Here is a 27,390-nt window from a genome sequence, read left to right on the forward strand (position 1 = left end):
AACACGCACCAAATTTGGCATAGATGAAACTTAGGATCCCCTTTTCAGAAAAGCACATTAGCCACGAGAAAAAAACACAATTTAAAATATATAAAATAGATATTTTGATATTTTACAAATAATCGTATTCAGTATCTGAATCAAGTTTAAAGACTGCATTTGTGCATGAACAGCCCATACTTTTGAGACTGGGTAAAATTTCCATTAAATATTTTTGAAACAATTGAGTGTATGGCTGCCATCTTTACAAAAGGCCATGTTGGATTTTACTTATGGTTAACGTGCTTTTCTGAAAGAAGGGATCCTAATCTATGCCAAATTTGGCGCTTGTCCTACAAAATGCATGATTACTTTAATCGGCTCCACTAGTAACAAATATGATATTTTTCGAACAAAATGCACAGTTTGTCGGAAATTCCAACCTAACCGGCTCCGCAAAACGAAGAAAAATCTGCTGAGTGCGCCACAAGCTCCGTGCTTCGAGCTCTCAGCAATGGAGAGGGGAAGGGGGGACGGGGTTGCTCCACACCAACAGTCCCGCCCACAACCCAGAGGTGAATTTCTACTGAACAGCTGCTGCTCTGCAGAAACTGTGTCCAAGAAAACAATTTTGATTTGGGCAAAAAACAGTATTATCATTATCAAAACACTATTGGGAACGCTTCTACAATAGATCAAAAGAGGATCGGAGTGGGACTTTAAATTACAGGTCATTTTCCACAGATTACAACAAACATGTAGAAACTAGAGACATGAAAACAGAAACTTAATCCACTTTTTTGCTTCACTGACCACAGTGGTTAATGCATTGCAAAGTCCCAGCAGTGTCATAGAGTAAGGAAGGAAGGTGGAGGTTTTTTCTGCTGCTGATCCTCTGTCACTATCCACCCATGGCTTTAGTAACCCAGCTAAGCTCTCTGATCAATATGTTAATCAGGGACTTTGTCAAAAACAATGAAGGCCATAACAGAAGCTGTCTTTCCACAGCTAAGCAGACACAAGTGCTCTGTGAAACGATAGTCCTTACAGAACTTTCTTTGTTGTGATTCTTTTTGTTCTTGGGTCAGTATCGTCCTGGTTCTTTTAACTGCAAGCAACTCCTGTGGGCAGCACGGGCCGTCCCCTCCCTGCTTCCTGCTGGCCGGCCTCATCCTGTGCATCCTTCAGATGCCACTTGCTCGATCCCCTTGATGCTTGCTGTGCTGCAGATTGAGCCACCAGCTTTATTTGTGCTTGGCTTTGTTTATCCTAACCAAATGCAACGCTGCGTAACGGCGTGCCTGCAGAGAGAGTATAATTAGCCTAGAGCTGCTGGGTGTTGCCTTTGCCCCAATGGAAGGAGGGAAAGCTGCTGCTGGAGATACGGCAGGAAAGAATGTAATTGATTGCAGATGGCAGCAGCCGCAGATCCATGGCCGGTCTTTGTAGAGGCCTGCTGCAGTCCAGCAGTGCTGGGCGATTTTCCTCTGTGCGCATGTGTGTCTATTCCTGCACCTCCAGCATGGCAGTGCTAAGCTCTGAAGGCCTGCAGGAATTCCAGACACAGAGGGGCAGCGGGGGCTCGGTCACAGGGCATAAACGACGTCTAACTGATACAACGTGGCAGGAAATGACAGAATCCCATGAAAGTGATTTAAAATGAAGAGAAGCTTGTAGCCATAAGGCGTTACGCACAGAAAAAGCAAACTAGGTTGCAGAAGCAGGAACATGTGGAGGTGAAATCAGTCCCAGAAACTAATAAAATCAAAGGAAAAACTCCAAAAAAGAAGAGATTTGTGGTTCTTATTGTTGCTCACATATTCACTTTGTAGCTTCATGATGATGCAGATCCTAAACAAGACTATAACCATTCTTTATTGCTTCGTTTTCAGGTTTTTTGGTGCAAGTTTGGCTTTTTTCCTCAATATTTAAACAAAGTTTTTAAATGAAGTTTATGAAATAAACTGATTTGACCAATATTCACTTCATCAAATCAGTTGCACAATTTTTTCTTTTAAAGACATTTTTTGGGCGAAAAATGTTTTTCAGTTAGTTTCTAATATAAGAATTCAAATTTATATCTGTAGAAGTTCCACTCTTGTTCTATTTAAGGCTCTAGTTCTGTGAAAAGGCAACAACTGTTAGCCAGTTGTTCATACAGTTATTTTTAACTGGTCAGCCAGTAATGTAATAGATTCTCATTGGAAGCAGTGACTCAGTCAGTTTGCTGTTTATCTTCCGGCCTTCAGTGGGTTATAAGATTATGAGTGTCAGACGGAGGTCAGTGATGGTATTAGCCAGGTGACCCCGTCTGTCTTTCCCATGAAAACCCTATCCAGGAACAACAGGGAAACCACAAGTAATCCTGTTCCGACAATGCTTCTCTGATCTCTGTTAAACCCTGACCCCACCCCAAAGGTCAGAATTCTTCAATTCTTCAACACGTGTCTGTGTTCCATCTATCCATCTGTCCATCCATCCATCCATCTGTCCATCCATCCATCCATCCATCCATCCATCCATCCATCCATCCATCCATCCATCCATCCATCTGTCCATCCATCCATCCATCCATCCATCCATCCATCCATCTGTCCATCCATCCATCCATCCATCCATCTGTCCATCCATCCATCCATCCATCCATCCATCTGTCCATCCATCCATCCATCCATCCATCTATCCATCCATCCATCTATCCATCCATCCATCCATCCATCCATCCATCCATCCATCCATCCATCCATCCATCCATCCATCCATCTGTCCATCCATCCATCCATCCATCCATCCATCCATCCATCTGTCCATCCATCTGTCCATCCATCCATCCATCCATCCATCTGTCCATCCATCCATCCATCCATCCATCCATCCATCCATCCATCCATCCATCCATCCATCCATCCATCCATCTATCCATCCATCCATCCATCCATCTATCCATCTGTCCATCCATCCATCCATCTGTCCATCCATCCATCTATCCATCCATCCATCCATCCATCCATCCATCCATCCATCCATCCATCCATCCATCCATCCATCCATCCATCTGTCCATCCATCCATCCATCCATCTGTCCATCCATCCATCCATCTGTCCATCCATCCATCCATCCATCCATCCATCCATCCATCCATCCATCCATCCATCCATCCATCCATCCATCTTCTGAACCTGCTGAATCCTTTTGGGGACCGTGTGGCTGCTGGAGCCAACCCAGTTACTGTTGGGCCAAGGCGGAGTACACCTTGAACAGGTCGCCTTTCCGTTGCAGGGCATATCTGTCAATTTCTGCATTTAGAATAAAGTTATAAAATAAATTGGGTGGATTTCTGTGAACTTTCCAAAAGCATCAAGTAGAAGGGACAACTTTAGCATGACCTCTGAGGAAAACACCAAAGAAATATGACCGTTTTTTGTCAGATCTCTACTGCTGCCTGTCCATAAAGGTGTATCTGCTCCCGGGCATCTACACGAGAGTCTCTGCAGGGCGTTCCCAAAGGCACGAACACACTTCTGTTTGTCTGACAGATCGATTCTGAAGAGGTGAACGTCCCACCCCCCCACCGTCCCATCCCTCAAACCCTGAGTTTGCCCCTCACAGGCCCTACTCCGCAGCCCTCAATGCCCCAACCAGCGGCCTCATTTCCCTGGGAAGAACTGTGCAGCTCTGGGCCTCCATGCCTGCGCACACAGACCCGCGGACCCAGCCCCCTCCAGAATGCACAAAGCCCCCATTGTGAGGCACAATGCTGGCCGCCCCCTCTGCCTTTCCTCTGTACCCTCTACTCTCTTTCCCCCATAAAGCCTTTCCCGTCTGTACCTCCTGCCTGTACATGTCTCGTTCACTCTGTGCTTTTTTCTTTATCCTCCTGACTACCAATATGTAAATATGTCCTCTGTAGAGAACATGTCTAGACCTAAATATCTCCCAACCACTGCACACTACTAAATTAACTTATTTTGGTATCTACAGAGGACATTTGGGAGTTTTCAATGATACCAAGGGGTGGGCTTCTGGGAAATGTAGTTTTTGTGGATTTAAAAAGATTTTCGACTGGACACATTTTTTTCCCTTTAGGTGGTCAGAAGTAAATGACATTTTTCTTTTTATATAAACAGATTTTATTAATAACTCTCAGCATCTACCAGTCTATTTAATGTCTAAGGGGGTTTACACTTTTATTTTATTTTTTTCACAAATGCTTCTTTGCCCCTCAACCTTTCTTTCCCCACACTATACCCTGCTTCAAAAATGTAAAGTGAAAAACTTTAGCAGTTTGTCTTTTCCTCTAACTCATGGCCCTAAACTGACTTGGAGATGTGATGAAGGTGGGCGTCGTTCACACTTGTCCGCGTGTGTCTTCTGACAAAAGCCTGAAAGCACACTGAACTGCTGTGGAACTTCCAGCAGAGCTCTGGCTTACACTTTTCATGTTGAGTGAAAGACAAAAGAAGTCTTGCAGGTGCTGTCTCGCTGTCTTTTGGGGACGAAAATTATGGCTGAAAGATGGAAAAAAAAGAAGAAAAAAAAGGGCTTGATCTTGAAATGCACCGTGCTGCCGACTTTATTCACTCAATGAAAAAAGAAACCCATTAAAACCAAAGGGGAACGCTAAACAGTCTGCAGCAGCTGTGGAAGCTTTCAAAAACACTAACAGTAAGCTCCTCACTGCAGCCAGCTGAGATGTTGCTAACTGAAGGGTGACACCTCTCTTAGAGAACGTGTGGGGGTCAAAGGCCATCTTAGACCACTAAGACAACCCGAATGAGTCAACTTTTAGAAATTAGCACAATATGGACAGCTGGACCAGCATTGACCTCATTCCTCTGGACGCCTGCCTGTTGGTTGGTTGGTTGGGGAAACAGTGAGGAGGGAAAAAGGGGGTCAGACAGAAGAATGGTGGCACCAGAGAAATGACCTACATGCCTGGGAGAAACACTGTGCACAGTGATAATGGAATGGCAGCAGAGTGTGTCCTTTGCTCCACTTAACATCGAAGCTTATCGTAAACAGGCTAACAAACATGTTTACAATTGGTTCATTTCACGTTGGTTGCTTATGATTCCCTGTAAGCACAGATCCAGAAATCATGGCTCTTGTCTTTTTCATGGTTTTCTTCAAGGGGACTGTAAGGCCAAATGCTAATTCATTCCCTACCCCTCTGGCTCGCCACTATTGCTCCAATTGTAGGGCCATTTGAAGATTTTCTGGTGTCCAGACTTGTTTTTTAAGGGTTAGCCATAGCGACACATTTCTTCACATGGGTGTGCTCTGAAGCACAGATTTTACATTTACATGTAAGTAATGAATTGTATTTTTTGCATTGACTTTTTATAAAGTTATAAAACCCATGTTATGTATTTTCTGAGTGCCAATACCTATGCGCTGATGTATTCAAGACGACACAGGTTTGAATCCCAGCTCAGTTCTTTCAGTGTGGAGTTTGCATGTTCTCCATCTGCATGTGTGGGTTTTTTCAGGGATCTCCGCTTGGTTTCCTCCAACAGTCCAAATGTAATCTTCATAGGTTTGTTGAAGATTTTAAATTGCTCCTGGGTGTGTATGCGTGATTGTGTGACCCTGCAGGTACACCCTGAACCCATGTTTACGGTGTTCAACCAACAGTAGCTGTGATAGGCTCCAGCAACCATGAGACCTCCCCGAAAGGGATTCATAAGGTTCAGAAGATAAATTGATTCCATTAAAAAACTCAGTATGAAACAAACTGGAGTCAGTAAAGGTGTAAAATGTTCCCGTTCTTTAGAACCAAGTGTGACCTAAAACCACAGGAATATAGACTTCAACAGATCAGAAGTCTGTCCTATGAGCCGGTTCAGCTCAGAGCTGCAGCTTCTGATTGTAGGAAGAGCTCACAGAACAAATCAGAGCAGAGTTGATAATAACTATGAGCCATAAACTTCTGTTTAGTACTGCAACAAAATCTTAAGTGAAAAGTCAAAAAAACTAAAATGAACCCTGACGGATCTAGTACCTAAAGAATCCCATTTAGAAATCCTAATGCTGCAGGTCAGGTATACAAACATTTATACAGTGACCTTCTCTATTACAGATACTAAAACAGCATTGAGGCCTTTTCATTTTCCACCTTGACATTTATTTGAATTCTCATGCGGAGGGGTGTGTGGCTTCTCCACGTCTACTAGCACAGGCTGCACAGCTCCTTCCCCATTAAACTCAGTGTAAAATATTATGAGCAGTCTTAATTTCATCATTGTGAGTGATGCAGAACAGCTCCTCCATAAACTGCTGAAAGTTTATGTCTGCAGCAGCTGCAGCTCTGTTTATGAAGCTGATGTGCAGCATCTGAACTGGAGAAATCAATCCCGAGGACAGACGTTGGTTCAGCGTGTGTCCTCTCTCTGCTGTTCAGACTAATTTTCTGTTGAGCCCAGCTCCGAAGGGCTTTGCTGTCTCATCGAGCTTCACCCTCCACCCTATTTTAGGAGGTTGTCTTCCCTCTTTTTTTTTTGCACAGATGTGGACTTTCTGCACAATCCTCAGAGAAGGAATGACAAAGCAATGCATGTGTCTGGATGTAAACATGGATAAACAACTCCAACAGAAAGAAAAGATGAAACCGCATCCACGTGTTTGAATATTTCTATAAAAGCTGAATCTGTGTCAAAAGTAAATTAACTGTTCCGACTGGTCTATTTTGAAAGTTTAAACAAATCAGCATTCACACACAGCACGGCCAAAATGTTACATAAGTATAAGATTGGGCGATTTCTGAGTCCCTGATTTTCCCCTTCCTCCTCCTCTGAATATTTAGACTGTTAGTGAGTCTGCCAGAGCAGCCCCCCCCATGCTGCTCCAGTCACGCCAGCATACCTCTGTGGTAGGAGAAACTGGGAAACAAAGCATCGAAGCAACAGTTGCTCTTCCGAATGAAAAGAGGATGCACCTACGTCAGTGTTCCACTTCGACATGCCCCAGAAAACCCACAAACAAAGCACGAAGGCATTTCAGCTATTTAATTTGTGACCGCAGCTCCCAGAATCCCTAGCTCCAGCACAGAAAACGTCGTCCAAATCCTTTTTTTTTTTTAAAGATTTGAATCAGAACTGTGAACTTGTGGAGCTTGTGGAGTCATTTAACAGTTCAAACACTGCAAGATGAATGAGAGACGTTGAAAAGAAAGAGAGTTTTACGGGCCATTGTGCTCGGATGACAGGCGCTGGAGGGTCATGTTCACATGCATTCAACTGAAAACAAAACAATACTGCCCAAAAATATTATTGAAGATATTAACATACATGTAAATCTTACATGGATCGTTTTTTTTTTAATCAATCTTATTCCTTTCTTTTCTGCTTTTTTTTGTGTGGAGAATTTCATCAAAAAAAGGCCACTTTGTTTGAAGGAAAAAAAAAATCACATTCATTGGATTGCCTCTTCTATTTTCTAGCTGCTTAAACACCACGTGGTTCTTAATTCGACTGTTGTTTTGTCTTTTGATGGTCTACTCTGGATGCTGTGGCATCACGCAAGCGTCAAAAACATTGCTTCTATTGAGGACAAACAGAGTTTGCAGCACTAACCCTGGTAATGACCTCCCTCAGGATGCCAGGCAGTTCCCCTAACAGCAGCGGCGATGCAGCTGGAAAGCCAGCCAGCAGACAGTCAATCTGCTACTTGACCTCCTTGATGACAGCCGGCTTCTTAGACGGTGACAGTGATGTCACATCCTCTCTGACCTCAGGGCCTTTTCACATACTAATCTCCTGGCCATGCAGCCAAACGTCAGGCTGCATACCAAGATAACTACAATCAATGACAGGGGAGACCTAACATGGACACACCTGAATAGAAGAGCAAACATCACAATCTTCCTGATTGGAGAATAAACTAGAGTACTTGTGTCCACATTGTCAAATTACTTTTCAATGCTTGTATTTTTGATGAAAACACCCATATAGACTGAAAAATCTCTGAATTTACTCCGCCCACATCATCCACAACTCAAAAGTGGCAGGAAAAAAGTGACATCTGTGTTGAGTCAACTCATCTGCCCATCAAAAGAACATGCCCACAATCTGCATGAATTTCAACTTTAAAATCCAAAAATCTATTTTTAACTAAAAAAAAAAAAAAAAGGTAGCAACATCTGATGTTTCCAGGTTGACTTCAAGTATGAACAAAATATGGGGGCCTCGTAAAACCCCAACGCTGAACCCTGTGTTTGTACCCAGGCACCTTTCAAAGAGCTTTCAAAGTCCTCCATTCCTTACCTTGAAGCATGCAGCGGTACGCCGACTCAGAGATGGCATAAATGTGTGGGGGCATCTCGTGCCTCTTCTTCCCTCGGTACATTTCAATGATGTTCTCCGAGTAGATGGGCAGGTTCTTGTAGGGGTTGATGACCACACAGAAGAGGCCGGAGTATGTCTGTGATGACAACAACCAGCAAGAGTTAGTGCAAAAACGGAGGATAACGCTTCAAATCAGAACTGCAGTGCTTCTGATAAAAGTATTTTATGAGCAATTATTCAGGACAGCTTTAAATAGAAGTTACACTCATTACATAAGAAGTTACATGTATGTAAATGCAGTGAAACATTTAATTAAGACTGCATTTTACAACTTTTTCGACAAAGGTCCTATTTCAGAAGGATTTAGTCTCTAATGAGGTTCAGAAATCTTCTTTATAGAACTTTCTTTTCAAAATATCCACAGCTCTCCTAAAGGATTTCATGCATTTTTTGTTTAATTTCTAATTTAAATTCTTGCTATTATATATCTAGACCGTAACAGTGCTCTTTTTATTATATTTTATTTTCAAGTTTAAGTGAACATATGGTATAAAACACAGTGACAAACAAAGACAAGGGCGAAAAGAACCTTTGCTTGAATATAAAAAGTTTCTCCCAGAAGATGTTCCGAATCCTAATGTCTGGAAAAATGTTGGACTGTAAGAAAGCAGCAGAGCACAGGAGAGCAGAACATTACAGTAGTACACACCATTTGTGTCTCTGTATCGACATGGTCATATGTGAGTGATTGTCGTCCTGAAAATTGTGTTTTGGGGTGTTTTTAACATGTTTGGTGGCATTCTTCTGATGGAGAACAAATATCAAGAAAAATTAGGATTGAAAATGCATTTCTAAAAACAGCTTAACCTTAAAAAAAGATAACTAGGCACGCTTTGAAAATAGATCAAAAGATGATCGGAGCAGGACTTTGAGAGTTCTGACGATACTGACAAATTCCCAGAAAGTCTTTGCATTTCCGTATGAACAGCAGGACCTTCTCATATTCTCAAATGATATTGATTTTCTGAATAAAAACACCAACACAGTCAGGATTTGTGGTGAATCTGAAGTGTCTGTCATTGTTGTCCCTCATTTATCACAGAGTTACATTCTAAAAATAACCTGCAATAGGTGAAATCCAGAAAGTATTCATCTTTAAACTTAACAATTATAGATGTTTTACGGCTGTAAAACCACTAATTTCACACGTAATACCCTTTTCTCAGACCAACGTAAACCTTTTCAGTTTTCTTGAAAACAAAGCAAACAAAGATCTGCTCGCGATCAAAGATTTATGTACATTTTGCAGCCTGAATTTTTTCTGTACAGGAGAAATGGCAAAAAGAGACTGAATGACAAGGGTCTACACCCTATCAGGACGCATAACAAAAACAAAAATCCATGAAACAGCGAGACTATAAAAGGTGAATCACGTAAAAGCATCCAAACAGTGGAGGCAGGTATCCTTACAAAATAAAAGCACACGGATGAGGTGTATAGCTTTTAGTCCTGCAGCTCAATCATCACATTCACAGCAGGTGTGTGTTGTTTATCACCACAACTGCTTCCTGTTTCTAATTACTTCCCCTCTGTCATTCAGTATCTTGGTTTCCCTAAATCAATTCTCTTACTTGTCTTTACGCTTTTGGTTTTCTATGCTTTATTTTTACATATGTCAAGTTAACATCTTTGGTTTTTGGTTACAGTTTTTTTTTTTTACTTTAAAGCTTTCATCAGCCTGTCTGTGGTCTACAGAACAGGAGTCCTTCAAAAACCTCTAAATATTCATGTTTTTACTTAAATATACTAATTTATGGAATAATGACCTTGTAGAGGTATTAGTCAGTGTAACCAATCAGAGATAACCTGCCCTCAGCAGGGGTGGAGCATCACAAAATCTGCTCATTTTACAAGAGAAGCAAGACAAAACAGAAACTGATGGTAACGGTCACACTCCACTACTGAGAAGGTAGCACCATTTATGAATATTTACATGAAGTTATGTGTACTATGTGATTTAACCTGTTTTTCATAATGTTTTTTACAAAAGTACGCATAGTAATAAAAAGGAAATTTCTGTGAAAAACAGATTTACAAGTACTAATTCCAGTCATTTTAAGTCATCCGTATTTATTCTGTATCAGTGCTGCAAGATTAACCATTACTAACCATTTCTTTCTGAGGAGCATATGTCATCACAGCAGGCAGACGCAGAACAGACTGTCACATAGATTAAGGGGAATCATGACTACATGCAAAGGAAAAAGGAGACTCTAAAGACTATAGACTGCACTAGAAAAAGAAAATTTATGGTGTTGCATATGGCAATGAAATGAGCCTAGAGTACTTCTCAGTCATGCTGTAAGCTGAAGCAAGAAGACAGTCAGAGAACACAGTGAGGCTATGCTGTGTGTTCTTTTACTGCATATCCTTTTGGCCTTTTGCTTTACCTCATAGGATCAAGAATAGACTAAATGTATTTTTGAAAACAAAAATATTCAGGGATTAATATTCAGGAAGCTGTGAGTCTGAGACCTTTCATGGATTTTGTATTTGTTAATAAATGTCTGGTCTGTTTTAGACTAAATATCAAAGTCATTTAGTTTCAGTATGATTTTGCAGCACTTTGTCTTTCCAGCCATCCGTGAGATAACATTTCCATTTGGCAGAGTTCCTCTGAACCCTTGAGGTCAGAAACTTTTGTGCTGTGCGACAGACAGATGGGCTGACAGAGCAGCACACTGCAGTGTTTGATGTCTCACCATTAATTTTATGAAATTTGTGTCACCGTTGTTTTGATTAGTTACATCACGACTTCAAGATGAATGCTTTATGGCTGCATAGAAAAAAACAGAATCCTTTTCAAAGCATATTTAAACTGTACCCTTTTTTCTGCACAACTGGGAGGACTACTTTAGAGGTAAATTTGAATCCCCAGGAAAACTTTTTTTTTTTTTTAAATAGAGTTTTACTTGGCCAGGAGCCTGCTGAAATACAAACTTATACTGACTATAAATGTCATGTTTGTTTTCAAACAACCATGTCATAATTAGTTTGAAATAAAGCCATATGGTTTAGGGTTCAATGTGCTTCATTTCAATGACCTTAGAACAAAGATAAATGCTAAAGATTTCATAGCAATGTTTTACAGAAGCAGGTCAAGAAGTATTTATGGTATAATATTGGATATCTATAACCTTTAGCCAATAATTTCAGTGCATCCTGCAGTAGATCCCACCCCTCATAACTTAGCCAATCAAAATGCAGCAAGCTGGAACAACGCTTAGGCAATAAGAAACGAGGCTGCAGCAGGGGCGGGGCATCACCCAAAGTGCTCTTGCAATACACGGGGGGGGGGGGGTCCAAACACAAGATATATATAATTCAAATAGTTATTTTTTTAGATATACAGATTTGATGTATTTAAATAAAACAGTTTTAAATGGACTCTAAAGATCAAACTTTTTAACCCTTCAACATGCATGTTTTCTGTTACCCGTCTTAAACACAGCTAATTCAGCTCATCATCTCTGCACAGACCTGATGATGATGATGATGATGAGAGGCAGGTGCATGAACACACACATAAAGCAGCTTTGTTTTCTTTTTTTTACTCATTTGAAAAAAATGCCTCAACCAACATGGTAGCCTAATCACTTATTATTACACATTTATTCATTCACAGAGGCAAATGGATCTCAAATTAAATTCATTTCCCTTTTTAAAAAAAAAAAAATTTGTTCAATTTTATGCAGACTTAATATTTTATATATGACACTGAAGCAATCCTAACAGTAAGCTCAAGAGAAGGCTACGGGAAAAAATGACTTGAAATATTTGTGAACATAACAAGAATTTTGGGTTAACCTCCCGTTCTCTCCAGAAACTTCACCCGGCCATCACTATCAAGATTCAGATCCATTTTAGGTTGATTGATTGTGTATTTTGCAAAGGTGTGTTTCTGTGTGTCTGCATGTGCTTCTTTACCCTAAAAATAAATTTTTGGTAAAAACAATAATGACCCCCCCCCCCTCCAAAAAAACAAAAACCCTCCCCGATTTCAGAGCTGATTGCATCACTAAGCATCACACCACCAATGATGTAATCGATGCATCAGATTAAAACTTGTGATGTCATATGATGTCATATGACTTCAAATGAAAACATTTGATGTCAAATGATGTCATTTGATGTAACATAATCTGTCATGATTTAGTGTTAAAAGTTTACTAATAGGAGCAAAAACCTTTAGATTCTGATCAATTGTTGCACGCTGGTTTTGTATTTCGCAAAGAACAAAGTATCAAGTTTAAGAAGTGCCTTCGGTTACAAAGAACATTTGTTGTCAAACTGTGATTAGAGACCTGAATAAATCGTACCATGGAACAATCAAGACGAAAAAACCTAAAGAATTTACAATTCAGCAATTTGGACTCTGCTGTGGAGAACGAGTCCACTTTTGAATTTGGGTTTCATTCTACTTTCATGGACTGGGATGAGATTGACGAAGACAATGATTACTCTAACCCTTCTGATGATGATGAGGAATTTTTTGAGACTCCAGAAACTCCTCACTATGATTATTCTCCCTTTTCTAAAGATGAGGATGAAGAGTTTCCCGAGATGCTAGAAACTCCTGAACCAAAAAGACAGCAGGATTGGGAAAACCCCAAGCCTAAAACCTGCCTGCAAAACCAAACCTTAGGGTTAAAACCCTTAAGTTTGGCTCCAATCGTCTCCTTTCGCCCACCTGCATTCTTTCCTGTGAAGCCGGTGTCTGTCCCTGAATCCACTCAGCCTGAGGAAATCAAACCTTTGGGAAAGGGAAAACAAAGTGCAACTGCTTTGGATGAGCCGACTTCAACCTCTGAGTCGACCTCAGTGGAGAACGCTGAAGCACTTCCAGGAGAGATCAATGCTCTGAAACGTGAAGTAGAGCGTCTGAAGGAGCTTCTCCAGCAGAAAGATCAGAAGCTGGCGGAGTCTGAAACCTCTTTGAGCCACCTGACAGAAGCACAAAATCAGCTGGCTAAAGAAAGAGAAGAAAACACCTCCCTCAAGCAAGAAATGGCGGAACTAAGAAAAGCTCATGAGGAGGAAAAGGCTGCAGGTGAAAAGCACTTTTTGGAACCGCTCTCCAATAATGAGAAGGCCATGGAACAGTTAAGAGAAACCATCACACAAAAAGAGACCATCATGAGCAAATTTGAAAAGGTCTCCAGGACAAGGATCGTAAAACTACTCGGTCAGATTGACGACCTAAAAATGGAGCAACAGAAAAAAGATTACATGCTGCGGGAAGCTGCTGGGAAAGCTGAACACCTAGAAGAACAGATGAGCCAGGAAAGACAGCAATGTCAGGAAGAAAAGTCCTCTGTCTTACAAGAAATGGCTCAGCTGAAGACAGCTCTGAATGACAAGGAGACTGAGGTGACCAAATCTAAAAGAGTCTCCAAGAAAAAGAATGTCCAACTACTCCGTCAGATTCACAACCTCAAAGTGCAGCATGAGCAGGAACATTTGGACCTCACCAGCAAATTGGAAATGCAGAAAGAGTGTCTTCTAACTTACCATGAGCTGACATTAACAGAAGCATATAATCAGCTGGCTAAAGAAAGAGAAGAAAACACCTCCCTCAAGCAAGAAATGGCTGAATTAAGAAAAGCTCATGAGGAGGAAAAGGCCGCAATGAAAAATTCTAATGCGGCCTCAAGTGGTGAGATCTTCAAGCTTCAATGTCAGATTGAGGACCTAAAACAGGAGCACGAGAAAGAATTTAAGGGCCTGATCAACAGTTTTGAAAAGGAGAGAAAGGATCTTGAAGAAAACTACAATAGGAAGTTAAATTCACAAATGGATCAGATGGAAGGCGAAATAAAAAGACGTCAGGAGGAAAAAGACTCCCTGCTGGAAAAAATAGATGAATTAGAAAGAAATTGTGAGAAGCATAAGGCAGCATGTTACCAAACTGAAAAGAAATGTTCAGAATTGCTGTCCAATAAGGATGCGATCATAAGCCAGTCTGAAGTCATTTGGAACAAAAAGCTGGAGCAAAGAGACCAACGGCTTCAGACGATAACACAGGCCGCTCTCAAGAATAAAATGGACCTCAGCAGGGAAATACAGCTGTTGCAAGAAAGGATTGAACAAGAGAGGATCAAAACAAATCAAGCCAAACTCAGCTTTGACCTGGAGGTAAAGGAGTCCACCAAATTAAGAGCTGCTTTGGTCCAGAAAGAACTGGAAGGCCAGCAGCTGGAACAAGAAAGACAACAGCTGGAAGAAGAAAAGTCCACCCTTTCACAACAAATCGCTCACCTAAAGAAAGTTGTCAAGAAGAAAAAGACCATCATCAGAAAAACTCAAGAGGATTTCCAGCTGCAAATGCATCAACTACAGCAACAGGTGGATGAGCTGAAAGAGAAGACCACAAAGAAAAGTGTTGGTCGGAGGTTCCTGAACCTGTTTAGAAGGTCCAGAAAAAAAGACTAAGTGGACCCCGACCCCCCCCCCCCTCCCCAACACAAGAACCCTGGGGCGGACGTGGTTTAGCGGTAGGGCGGTCAAGCCCTTATCCTAAGATTGCAGGTTCAATTCCCACCCTGCATGCCCTAGAGTCAAAGTGTCCTTGGGCAAGACACCCTGCCTCTGGTGGAAGGTTGGCATAGCGGAGCCGCCACCAGTGTGTGAATGTGTGTGTGAATGTGTGTGGGTGTGTGTGTGAATGTGTGTGAATGTGTGTGTGAATGTGTGAATGGGTCTGTAACTGTAAAGCGCTTTGGACCTTCAAAAAGGTAGAAAAGTGCTTTATAAGTGTACGCCATTTACCTCACACACACCAAGCCCCCCCACAGCACTCACACACACCAAGCCCCCCCACAGCGCTCACTTACATCAAGCCCCCCCAACAGCGCTAACACACACCAAGCCCCACCACCACCCACACATGTTCAGGCTTTAACTCTTTAACACCTTAGATGGAGTTATGACCGTCCAAGAACGGCCAAACTGTAGGAAAAGCTCCTGTGTTAAAGAGTTAAACATTTAATTATTATTGTGTGGGTAAAAACTACTGCGGCTTTTTCTCTTTTTCTATTCTAAATGTGTATCTTCTAGTCTTTTTTTTTATTTTATTGTTTAAACGATAAAAATTTCCACGTCACCCCTTTTACGACTTAGCTAGGTTTTCTTTAACTACTTCGGTTTTGTTTGACTTCTTATCCGAGTTTTTAATTTGTTTGATTAGAAAAAAAAATTTTTTTTAGTGAAAGCACAGTTACATTTTTCTCGTACGTCAGGCAATTGTGCTGCCCCCCCCCCCCCCCCCCCAATCTAAACAGGGTTTTCTCCAGGTGCTCTGGTTTCTCCCTCAGTCCAAAAAAACCCCCAAACTCTAGTCCCCTCAGACTTAGAATGAATAAATAAATAAAATGAAATAAAATAAATAGCACACAAAAGCGTTTTAACTACAGGGTTTTCTCCAGGTGCTCTGGTTTCTCCCTCTGTCCAAAAAAACCCCACAAACTCTAGTCCCCTCATACTTAGAATAAAAATAATAATAAAATGAATTCAAAAAATAGCATAAGTTTTATCTATCTTAAATGTAAAATTAGAAAGCAATTAAACAAACAAAAAAAAAAATTCCCCCTCCTTGAATTGCCACCTTATCGCGGTGGAGGGGTTTGCGTGCCCAAGAAAATCCCCATTTGATAGCCCCTGCCTGGGCCTATTGATGCTAAGGGATGGGCCAGACTAAGAGCAATTCACTCAAAGAAAGAAAAATGAAGTGAGACATTATCAAGGTTGAAGTTTACTCTGTCTAAAGAGTTACCAAAGCCTTACTCTAAAACAGGGGGGGCAGTTTTGGTCCTCAAGGGCCGCTGTCCCGCAGGTTTTAGAAATGTCCCTGTTTCAACACACCTGATTCTAATAAATAATCATCATCCCCACATCAACTAGGTCTGCACACCTCTGTTGATGACACAGTTGTGTTTGTCATGGTTGTGTTAAAGCAAGGAAACACCAAAAACCTGCAGGGACACTGGCCCTGGAGGACTGGAATTGCCCCCCCTGCTCTAAAACAAAGCCCCAATGAGCCTCAGTCACAGCTGTCCTTACAGTTGGAAACATTTTGGCTGCATTTACACTGCAGGTCTTGATGCCCAAATCCGATTTTCTGACTATATCCGATTTTTTTGACGACCCTCTTACGTCATCTTTTAAAAGTGACCCGTATCCGATTTTTGCATTTACACTATACAATGCTAAAACTATCAAACGTAGACGTTCTGAGGACTACATAGCAGCATTTCCGCCTTCCGCGGACCTCCTTAGGACTTTTGTGTGACTGCAGTTGTCATGGAGGCAACGCAGCAACGGCAGGATGGGATGAGGGGATGCGCGGGAGAGGAAAAGGAGGGCTGCTCGACCGGCTTATGTGCTCTCGCTGAGTTTTGAACGGAGAAGTGTTTGCAGACGCTGTGCTGTCCTAACAGTTTGATCCGAGCAAAGAAATAAACAGCTTCTAGCCTGTTCCAGAGCACGGTTTCAGCGCTTCATAAGTTATCGTTTGTGTCCCGACCGGGACCGGACAGGAAATAACAGTGGTTTCCGACTACGGTCTGAAGCCTGAGGCTGAAGGGTAACACGCTGATGGGGCTCCAGCTGTCCTCGAACAGCAAAATCAGCGCACAAAAGCACCTAGAATGTCATGTGATCTCAGTTGGTTGTGTCCTGAGTTGACGTCACTGACGGACGACTCTACTGGGGAATATCCGATTTGTCTGCTTACATGGCACACGCAAATGCACGTATCCGATTCGCATCAGATTTATTTCCACATATGAATGAGGCCTGTATCCGATCTGAGAAAATCAGAATCCATACGCTTTTGTCCTGCTTACACGTTCACTTGTCATATCCGATCTGTCCCACACGAGAAGAAAAAATCGGAATTGGGTCACTTGAACCATGCAGTGTAAATGCGGCTTAAGTCTGCAGGTAAAAATGGGCAAATCTGTCAAATCAGTCCCGGCCTGGAACTGCAAACAGAACCCAAAGTAAAAATCCTCTTTCCTAAATGTGCAGAAGAAGAAGTAAAGTCTTTGTGACCCACTTTGAAGCCTCACTGTCCCGCAATAATCCGAGAGGGAGAAATAAAAAACAAAAATAAAATTTAATTTTTATTATTGTTGCTATGAAAATAAGAGAAATATCAGTTTGGTAAAGTTTGAAAGATATTTACAGATTTGGTCTTCTGGCCTGAATAATTCTTCTAATAAATGTTCAAATGTGACAGCAAGTATCTCAATCATTTTGTATTAACACAGAGAGGGAACTACTAATGCATTTCAAAAGAAAAATTATTGTTTTTTTCTGGCTTTTAATGAGAATTGTTCTCTTCCAGTTGTAAATGCAGACATGCAGGGAGCCGGCTGCCAAAAAATGGGTTTGTTCAATTTTATACAGACTGAAGATTTTACATCTGACACTGAAGCATTCCCGATAGTAAACTCAAGAGGGGGCTACGAACAAAAATGAAACACCCTGTCAAAAATGTAAATGTCCAAATCAATGAAAAATGGAACTAAATGAAACTTGAAATATTTGTGAACATAACAAGAGTTTTGGGTTAAACTCCCTTTCTCTCCTGAAACTTCACCCGGCCATCACTATTAGGATTCAGATCCTGTGCAGCAACACATTTACTGTCATTCAAGTGTGCAAACCACAATGAAATGTCCAAGAATCTTTTCCTGGTTGCTGCCTGAATTTTGTGGCAACACCTGCCTTCTTCCTGACCTTTGATGGGGCGCCATCAGTGACCAAAATTACTTCATGTGACCAGTTCACTCCAACATTGTCCAGCACAGCAACTAGAGAGCTGACTATGTCATGTCTGATGTTGTGTCCATCAACTCAAGAAAGTCCGCTGTGATGGTCAACACCTCTAATAAATATGCACAGCTATATATATATCTGTGATGTCGATGCTTTCATCAATAGTGTCTGAAAATGCAATAAATGACTGGATTCCTTCATTTGGCACCCAAGTCTCCTCAGAGATGTTGTATCTGCAATCATACTCCTTGACAGACTTATGTTGTCAAAGGTCGACTGCTTTTTGGGGCATATGTCTTCATCTGCAACCTTCAGCAATTTTCCATAAGTTCACCATCTGAAAATGGTTTAGATGTTTGCACTGACCTTTTAGCAACAAGGCAGCTTTCACTGCTCCATCACTGACGTCACGGCTGCAGGAAATGCAGACGGTTGTTTTGTCAGTCCAGCTAATAGTTGCTAAATCTTCTCTTTTCTTAACTGCCCCTGCAAATGGTGAACCTTTTCCTTACGGTGAGTCTCACAGTGGTGCTGAATGTTATATTCTTTGAGCACTGCATCCTGTTGATGACATACCAAGCACGCGGGTTTTGTATTCAGCTCCGTGAACAACATTTTTGAACATTTTTCCTGGAAAGCTTGGCACTCCACTCAGTCTTATAGCAACATTACAGCGGTGAGGCTCGCAGGGAAGTTAATTGCATCTTACCCAGACGCAGAGCTGTTAGGATTCGCTTTTGGCACATGCAGAGATTTGCTGTTTTACCTGTTTTGCTTTTCCTTTGCTCCCCCTAGTGGCAGAATTGCACATTTCGGTTATTTCTTTAAAAAAAAATCATAGCTCGCCAAAACAATGGACTATAAACGCGCTTTTTTTAAAAACGTCCTTTTAATTTTTTCTCTTCATGAATGGGCCGGATTAAACCATCTGGGGGGCCGTTTGTTTGACAGCACTGCTTTAGACCATTTAAATGAATTTTGAAGTTGGTGATTTAGCAGTTCATCGTAAAAGCACATTCTCTTCAAGCTATCAATAACACAATCTTTGGTTTAAAAAAGCTTTAAGTTTGATCAGCTATTTAACCTACACTGCTAACAATAGCACAGATAACAGAACTAAGATCATAAAAGGGAAAACTAAAAGCACATCATCGATTCTTCACACTAAAGTATCAGACATCATGACATCAGTCTTCTTAATTAAAGCTTTATTTAAGGCTGAGTGAGGCAGTGGAACAAGAGTGAGTCAGCAGCCGCCTGTTCACAAAGGGGCCCCAGAGAGCAGACAAGCATAGCGTAGCTGTTACGTAACGGCTCCATTAGGGCCCTCAGTCAACAGACATGCTGACTGATGCTGAGCTGCTGCTACAGGTGAGGGGGAAATGAAGCAGGTGAGAAGTGAGCTGACAGGCAGAGTTTGTGCTGATCTGATTATTCAGAAAAATGGAGCTGAAACAAACACTCCTGAGGGTTTTCAGCTGATTTCTAAATGGCCCTTCACCTGGAAACAGCTCAAAGACGACACGCTGAAACTTAAAACTCCCCTTTTTTTTTAACCTTAATGAAAAATTTACTCTCTCTGCACTGAACACAGCAGATGCTTTAAATAGAAGATTCACTTCAGAGCTGTCCGTTTGTGAGTGACTGCAGCCCACATTTACCAGGCCTGTTCCAAAGAGAGAGCACACCCCTAAATCAACACTGGATGTCAAACTGCAACGCCTGGGCCTCTCCAGGAAAGAGAAGGTGATATGTCCACTGTGAAACAAGATAGCAGGGAACCCGGCAACAGCTGAGCGGCACCCAGGAAGACGCAGCCGCCAAGCCCATCTGCCGCCTCTGATCAGCCAGCCAGGCAGCAGAGAGCTCTGAGGGGCAGCTGCTGCTCATCTGTGCCAAGTAAAGAAGGCGGACCGGACCGTCCCTGAGAGCTGAAGTGATACAGCAGAGCTCACAAACGCTGCAGACCGGGGCTTTCAGTTTTTAGATTTATGTGAATCCTTTATGGAATCAAGGAAATAAGTTAGAAATCCTCAGAGGATTTCAACAAACACTGTTCATATAGTAGCTTGGAAACGACTGAGCTGATAATAACACGCTCCATGCTGACAGGTAACCCAGGTGTAAAGTCACAGGTGAGAGCTGAGCATCCCAGCTCTCACATCCTCTTGTCAGCAGAATCCAACCCAACATGTCACATTTCAGAACTCATATTCTGAGCGGGTTTATGTCTTTCAACCCTGAACTTTTCTTCCATTTACCTTAAACACATGAAAAGCTACAGGAATCTGTGAGAAAAAAGAAAACTTCAGTACAACAAAAGGAAAATAGGAAATTTTCTGGGTTTTTTTTTAATCTTATTTACTTATCTTATTTCAGGAGGAACTCAAGGTTTGGACATCTGCTCCAAAATGATCCAAAATGTCATGGTTACTCATCCATATCATGTCTTTAAAGCTATTATTACAACAGGAAGTTCCACAAGCAGCGTACCTTCTAAAGAAAGAACAGGAAATGGATTTTAAATGAAAATTTTTACTATAGTAGAGGGTTTTTCAAAATAAAAGACATCTAAAATGTATTGTGAAACATGTGGCTTAAGGCCATATTATCAGCTGCAGATCTCTCCTGTCAGAATTGTGAGGCATAACCCCCACCTCAAAAACTGAAAGTACTGGTTTGTTTTTTCATCAGAGAGCAAGAACTGAAGGAACCCTGACTACATTCAGCACAGAATTCAAGACAGCAACAGCAGGCGATGCGCGAAACCAGAGCGGAAAAAAAACTCAGAGAGTTCTGCTGGCTCAGTCCGATCAGTCCTGGAGGTGATGAACGATGATGAGCCGCCTCAGAGTTGAAGTGGGCGGTGGGGGACAGACAGACGGACAGTCGGACGGTCTTTTGCCACGGAAGAATGCTGAGGCTTTTGGAACAGCTGAGGCTTATCTGACGGCACAAAGGCTTGCTTGTAGCCCTGCTGCTGCCGGCTGTGCAGCACTGCAGCCGGCCTGAGACTCATTACCTACTATAGAGAAAGCTGCTCCAACTAATGAACTCCTCCTTTAGAACCCGCACACATATGAGGAGGAAGAGAACACGTTTTTGGGTAAACCACCTTTAACTAACACGCGAGAGGAATAGATTTAAGTCATTTGCACACTGAGGCTTCAAACTTGCCCACACTCAGCCATCCCAGCAGAGGCTCTCTAAACTGCACATCCCAATTAAGGCCAGGGGTCTATGGATTTAAGGAAGTCAGATTTAGGACTTTAGGACCTGCAGTATCTTAGCTGTTCTTAGCACTCAGCTTTTCTGGACTGAGAGGTCTGAGGTCTTTCCAGGTATCTGTCATAGCCACTCCTCCAGCTTGGGGGTTACTGCCCCAAGTGCTCCAATTACCACAGGCACCACTGTCACCTTCACCTTCCAGGCTTTCTCCAGTTCTTCTCTGAGTCCCTGGTATTTCTCCAGTTTCTCATGTTCCTTTTTCCTGATGCTCCCATCACTTGGCACTGCCACATCCACCACAACGGCTTTCCTCTGTTCTTTATCCACCACTACAATGTCTGGTTGGTTCTCCATTACCACTCTATCATTCTGTATCTGGAAGTCCCACATGACCTCTGCCCTCTCATTCTCTACCACTTTCCTGTGTTTCCCATTTTGACTTCAGGGTTTCCCGTTCATATTCTGCACACATGATCACGTCTGAGCTGGCGTGACGTGTTTTATTGTCTCTCATGGGTTATGAGGTAGGCAGTAGTATCTAGGGTCTTGCCAAAGGACGCTCACTGGATTATGTCAATAGCTTGCCATTGTAATGTTTATTGCCCCATTCTTTGCACGCCCTGGGAAACGAACCCTCATATATATGCACAAACGTACATACGCTCAATAGGATAAAACTGCAAAATGATAAAAAAAAATATTAAAAAAAGAACTCTCATTGCTGTTCTGAATGCTTGGTAGTAAAAGTGTATTACAAGAAAGTGCTAAAGTTTTCCAGTTTGCCACCATAAATATTTTGAAGCTTTTGTTCACTTAGTTTGCTCTTTTTTTTTTCTAATTTCCAATCATTAACACCATTTAACCAGCTGGTAAGACGTTATTTATGAAAAGGTCAATCCCCGCACATTCTCAGAATTTCTCTTCTTTAATGATTTTCTTTTTGGTTAAACAATAAAAAAATGGAGATAATTTATCTGAAAACAAGACATAAATGATCCAGGATTTCAGAACTCCTTTTTTAGGGGAAGGAGGTGAAGTTCTGCCTTCAAGAGGTGCTCCTACTGTGTGTATCTTCCAATTCCTAAAGGGTTAAAAAAATGTAAGAATGGGAAAAAGTTTGAAAATAAAAGTCTATGTCTTTTCAGAATCCGCTAAATCCCTTTCAGGGTCACGGAGTTTCTGGAGCCTGAAGGCAGGGTACACTCGGAAAACGTCATCAGTCCCACCTCCACTATGAGTCTGTGAATCTATGAAGCAGGTTTTACTGTGGGAAGAAAGCTGAGAACAGCCACATGTGCACGGGGAGAACATGCAAACTCCACACAGAAGAGGACCCTCCTGGGATTTGAACTGGGACCTTCTCGCTAAGAGAAAAGAGTGTTAGCCACTGTACCCACCTGCAGCCCAACTAAAAATAGAAATTTAAAAAGAAGGAATTAACTTGTTTTTGCTTCTCTGCGTATAGTTTTTAAACGGATGCACTTCCGTTTATGCTCTGAATGTGTGAACGCGCCAAATGGATGAGGAAAGTAAAGATGTGAAAAAAAGAAGGACAAACTCAACAATCCTGCAAAAAAAGATAGGAGGGAAACAGATGTCATCTTTTTTGGCTGTGATAAACATATTTCAGCTCAAATCCACCAAACCATCATCTATGTTTTACTGTTTTAAGTGCTGCTTTTAAATGCATCGAGTCCGGCACACTGCACTCATGTGAACACAATAAAAAAAGATTTGACAGGTTCCGGTAAAACCTTAAGGCAGAACCGCATTTCCACGCTCATTACAGCACAATTTAGATAAATATTCCCAACAACAGGGGCTCAGAGGGCAGCCGGGGGGGCACGATGTTATGTCTGCAGCAGAGCTCTGTGGGGGAGTTCAGAGTGCATCTGAGAGGCAGGGGGAAAATGTCTTCCTGTTAGAAAAACCGAAACTTCAGCCAGATGTTTCCCATTTACCTTCAACAAGCTCCACAGCCAAGTCTGAACCCAAGAAGCCAAGTCTGTGATCCGGTGGCGTTCCAGCTGATCGAATTCTATTTAAACGTGAGCCGTATGGAAAACGGCACAAGCGTCCAGTCAAATATTTCAGATCTGTTTCTGCCTTCTACAACCAACGTTCTAGCATTTCTTGCTGAAAGCAGATTGGTAAATTCAACAATTCGCAGTCTCTCAGGTGATAACCCAGATTCTATTCCGGGAAAACATGTCAGTAAATGGGTCGGGAACACAGAAAGAACTTCAGAGGAGCTTCATGTCACCTCAAATTAGATTATGGGGCCAGAAGCCATGCTGTTGCACCCTCCAGGACCAACAAACACACTAATGAAAGTGAGTATAGAAATGTTTTCCATTTGATTTTAGCATTCGGTGTCAGATTGCTAAACACTTAAAGACCCAATCATCGTGGTTTTGGTGTTTTTAACATCTTCTAGTGGCATCTTTTCTGGTGATGGAGGACATCACAAAGAAAATTAGGATTAAAACTTAATTTCTCAGTCTTGCTATTGTAGAAAATAGGCTGTTAGGGCCAAATTCTCCCTGCTCTGCTCCATTCTGATGCATCCACTTGCTGACAAATAGATCCTTGTGCGTCTGTTTTCCTCCTCTGAGCTGGAATCTGGATCGGAACCGTACGACAGGATGGATCTGATATGGCTCACCATTTTTGTTGCACCATTAATGTTGGGTTGGGGGTCTGAGGGGCTGTAAGCTAGTGGGAGCTTTTAGTAACGGGGAAGGAAAGGGGGCCAGGGTTGATCCACGCCAACAGCCCACAATTCAGAGGTGATTTTCTGATGAACTCCTGCCGCTCTGTAGAAACTGACCCAGAAAACGACACATATTGTTTGATTTTAGCTAAAAAAACAGCATAATGATGATGAAAAAACCACTGAGAACGCTTTGAAAACAGATCAAATGAGGACCGGAGCGGGACTTTATATCTAAAAAGACTTCTACACTGGAAACGGATGTCCAGTTATTTTCAGGGTATTTAGGCTAAAAGATAAGATTCTCCTTCTGCCACCTTTTTCTGTCAAACTCTTCTGTTTTTGCAGAGCGGGAGCCGAAACAGAACACGGGGGTCAGGTCATCTCTGAGGTTAAACAAGCCCACCCGCAGGAGCACAGACTGAGACAACCCCAGAATGTATGGAGGAGGTGCAGAGGCCACGACGGAGGGGAGGTGGGGAACAGGACAGAACCACGGGGCGCTCAGAACGCCACATCCGGCAATGATTAAAAGACTGCAGAGATCTGTCAGTCATTGCATGTGCAAAACGTGTGTTTGTCTGTGCGGTCAGGAGGCATTCAGCTGAGTTCAACGTCCTCTCCAGAGTCTACAAACACACTTAGAGATATCAGATCTCACTTTCACAGAAGAGTGCAAAACACAGACGGCTACAAATGAGAGAGGGAGAAACCCTGTCCATGCAGAAGGATGGAAAAAGAAAAAAAGTCTGAGAGTTAAAGTCCTATCACTTTTCTGTGTGGAAAGTCTAAACCCTTATAAAATAAACATCTTTAGAAAGGCTCCACTCACATATATGAGTCCAGAGTAGTAGCGGTCCTTCAGGTTGTACAGGACCGACGCCTCGTTCAGGCACGTCAGTTCCGCCATGTCCTCCACTTTGCTAAACTTGGGCGGGTTCATCTTCTGGATGTCGTCTTTGTTGATCAGCACCTTCTTCCCGTTCTCCGCCAGCTCCACCATCACCTCCTCGCCGCGCTCTTCCCGGATGCTGGCCGCCTCAAAGCCATGGCGCTCCGACGGGACCCACACCAGCTTCTTGGCCGTCCAGTCAGCCTGTGTGGCTGGGTTGTACACAACGGCCCGGTCCACAAACAGGTACCGCTCGGGGTCCTCTTGCCCGCTGCGGTGAGACATGGTATCTGGGATTTACCAGAGCAAAGTGGCCACCTGCGAGACACAGAAATGTTCAACACACTCAGTAAAGCAGACTTGGTGCCTTTCTTCACTTTGTTGTGGTTGGCGGCTCTTTTGAGTTTTGCTCAAAGTTGAATATTTATCTCCATCTAAAAGAATGCATCTTTGGCAAATGCTTGTAGATTGGAATTCTGAAACCACGTCTATCTGAGCCAAGAAATGTAAAGAGTCCTAAACACATTTTAACCTGGAATTCATTTCACAGTAGGGTTTTTTTTGGACTTTAAGAACGTTTTTAAGACAAAAATGACATTTTCTTGCTGTTGCTTACCATGTTTATTGTTTGTTCTGCCTCTCATTTTAACCTGCCTGCGCTTGTCAACTACGATTTTAGTAAATGTGCACAATAACATAGTTATTGTAAAAAAAATAATTATGTAATTCTATATTATTTTTGCTTTTTGGTTTGACATTTTTTTAGACATTTTGGGCTTATTATTGTAATTTCCCATCTGTTATTGTTTTCTGTCCATTTTTTCCAGTTTATTGCCTTAAGCCTGTAATTATTTTAACTACTGTAAAGAAAACAATCCTAAATTTACATGCATGCAATATGAAAAATGGTAAATACACAAAAGAAACAATACAAAAAGACTATAGAAATAATGTTGAATAATAAATCAAACCTTCAAAACGACACAATTTGGTGAAGATTTCTTGTTTCAAAACCAAAAAGCGGACGAAATTCTCAGGAAATGTTAGACCAGCAAACCAAATGGTCCTTCTTGTTGTAAGTTTAGCTAAACTCAGAAATCAAACAAATTTACTAAAAATCAGAGTAAAGCAATTGTCACATTTCACTTTTTTTTAAAACACAATTTGATTTATTCAAGCAACTGTTTCTGAATTTGAAGCCAACCAAACCACCAGAAGCTGGAGAACAATGCCCCCCTGACTTCCACATTCACAAGTTGTTAATGTTTGGATTTTATCATCAGGGGTGCATTTGGATTGGCAGGTAGCTGACCCCATGGGTTGATACAACAACGTCTGACTTTACTGTTTTGAAACCCAATTTTGACACTTATGGCTTGATTTTTAAGATCCAGTTCCTATATGTCCGCGGTGTCATCACTAGATTATGATAGAGTATTTGGGAACACCATAATTGAAACAAATATATGAGATTAATGTTGTGAAATCGTGAGAAAAGAAGTCATTATTTTACAATGAAAAGGCCTCTTTTTTGAATAAATGTTAAATTAAGCTTTTAAAATGTTTCAACTACGTCAATCTAACATTATCCGTTAAATTTATATTGCAAACAACTAAAAAAATTAGATCCATCACCCAATAATACCTCTAAACAAGCTTCACTCTTTATGTAAAAATAAACACTATTTTATAAAATGACAACTCGATTTAAAAAAAAAAGGGATCACTTTTCTCCTGTTATGCAAAAAGTTATTTAAATTTTATTCTGGTAAAATGTTGAGTTTTATTCGTATAAATAATATATTTATTTTCTTTCATGGTCGCCCTAAAACTCTGTTGTAATTTTTCTCATAATCTTACGACTTCATTCTCGTATTTTTATTTATTGACATTTTTTTCTTATTGGCCCTTATACTCTGTCGCACTAAACCAGATTAAAATGTTCACCTTACTTATAAGTATAAATACATATTTTCCCTGCACATTTTTCTTAAATTAGAAAAAAAAATCATAAGGATTTGATCAAATAAACAAAAATACTGTTAAAAAATGTTGACGTAAACTTGTCATTTTAGTTTTGAAGGTGAATGATCCGAGTGTAAAAATAGAGAGACCACAGAAAAATTATTCAGCCAAAAAATAATTACTAAATATAAGTTCTTTATAATTTAGTTTGAGTGATTTTGATGCTTGTTTACAACAGCATTTGTTCTTCTTTTGTTTGGACGGAACATTTTTGTCGCTACTGCCCCCTATAGGAGGAAACTATTTTGCTAATTACCTAGTTGCTGTCTTCGTTAAAACTTGTTTTTAAAAAGGTAAAAGTAAATTAATTTTCATTGACTTTTTTTATCATTATTTTTTAAAAAGATAAAAAATTAATAAACATAATGTTTGCTTAAATCACAGTGGGGAGCGGTCCTAGGGGGGCTGGTTTTGAAAGCGACTGCATAAA

General features: G+C 41.4%; 1 protein-coding gene across 4 annotated transcripts in view; it reads right to left on the reverse strand.

Annotated features, from left to right (window-relative positions):
• Positions 1–27,390, reverse strand: part of LOC101154782 (myosin-10) — a 71,503-nt gene that overhangs the window by 43,198 nt on the left and 915 nt on the right. For all 4 annotated transcript variants that reach the window (XM_078951346.1, XM_020705468.3, XM_078951345.1 and 1 more), the window contains exons 2-3: positions 24,876–25,253; positions 8,242–8,398 (exon numbers count right to left, since the gene is read on the reverse strand). In XM_078951346.1, coding sequence (XP_078807472.1) covers positions 8,242–8,398; positions 24,876–25,220 — 502 coding nt within the window. In that variant the 5' untranslated portion in view covers positions 25,221–25,253. The remainder of the gene's footprint in view (positions 1–8,241; positions 8,399–24,875; positions 25,254–27,390) is intronic.

Source organism: Oryzias latipes, chromosome 8, assembly GCF_053564925.1.
Source record: "Oryzias latipes strain Hd-rR chromosome 8, Olatipes_Hd-rR_3.1".
NCBI lineage: Eukaryota > Metazoa > Chordata > Actinopteri > Beloniformes > Adrianichthyidae > Oryzias > Oryzias latipes.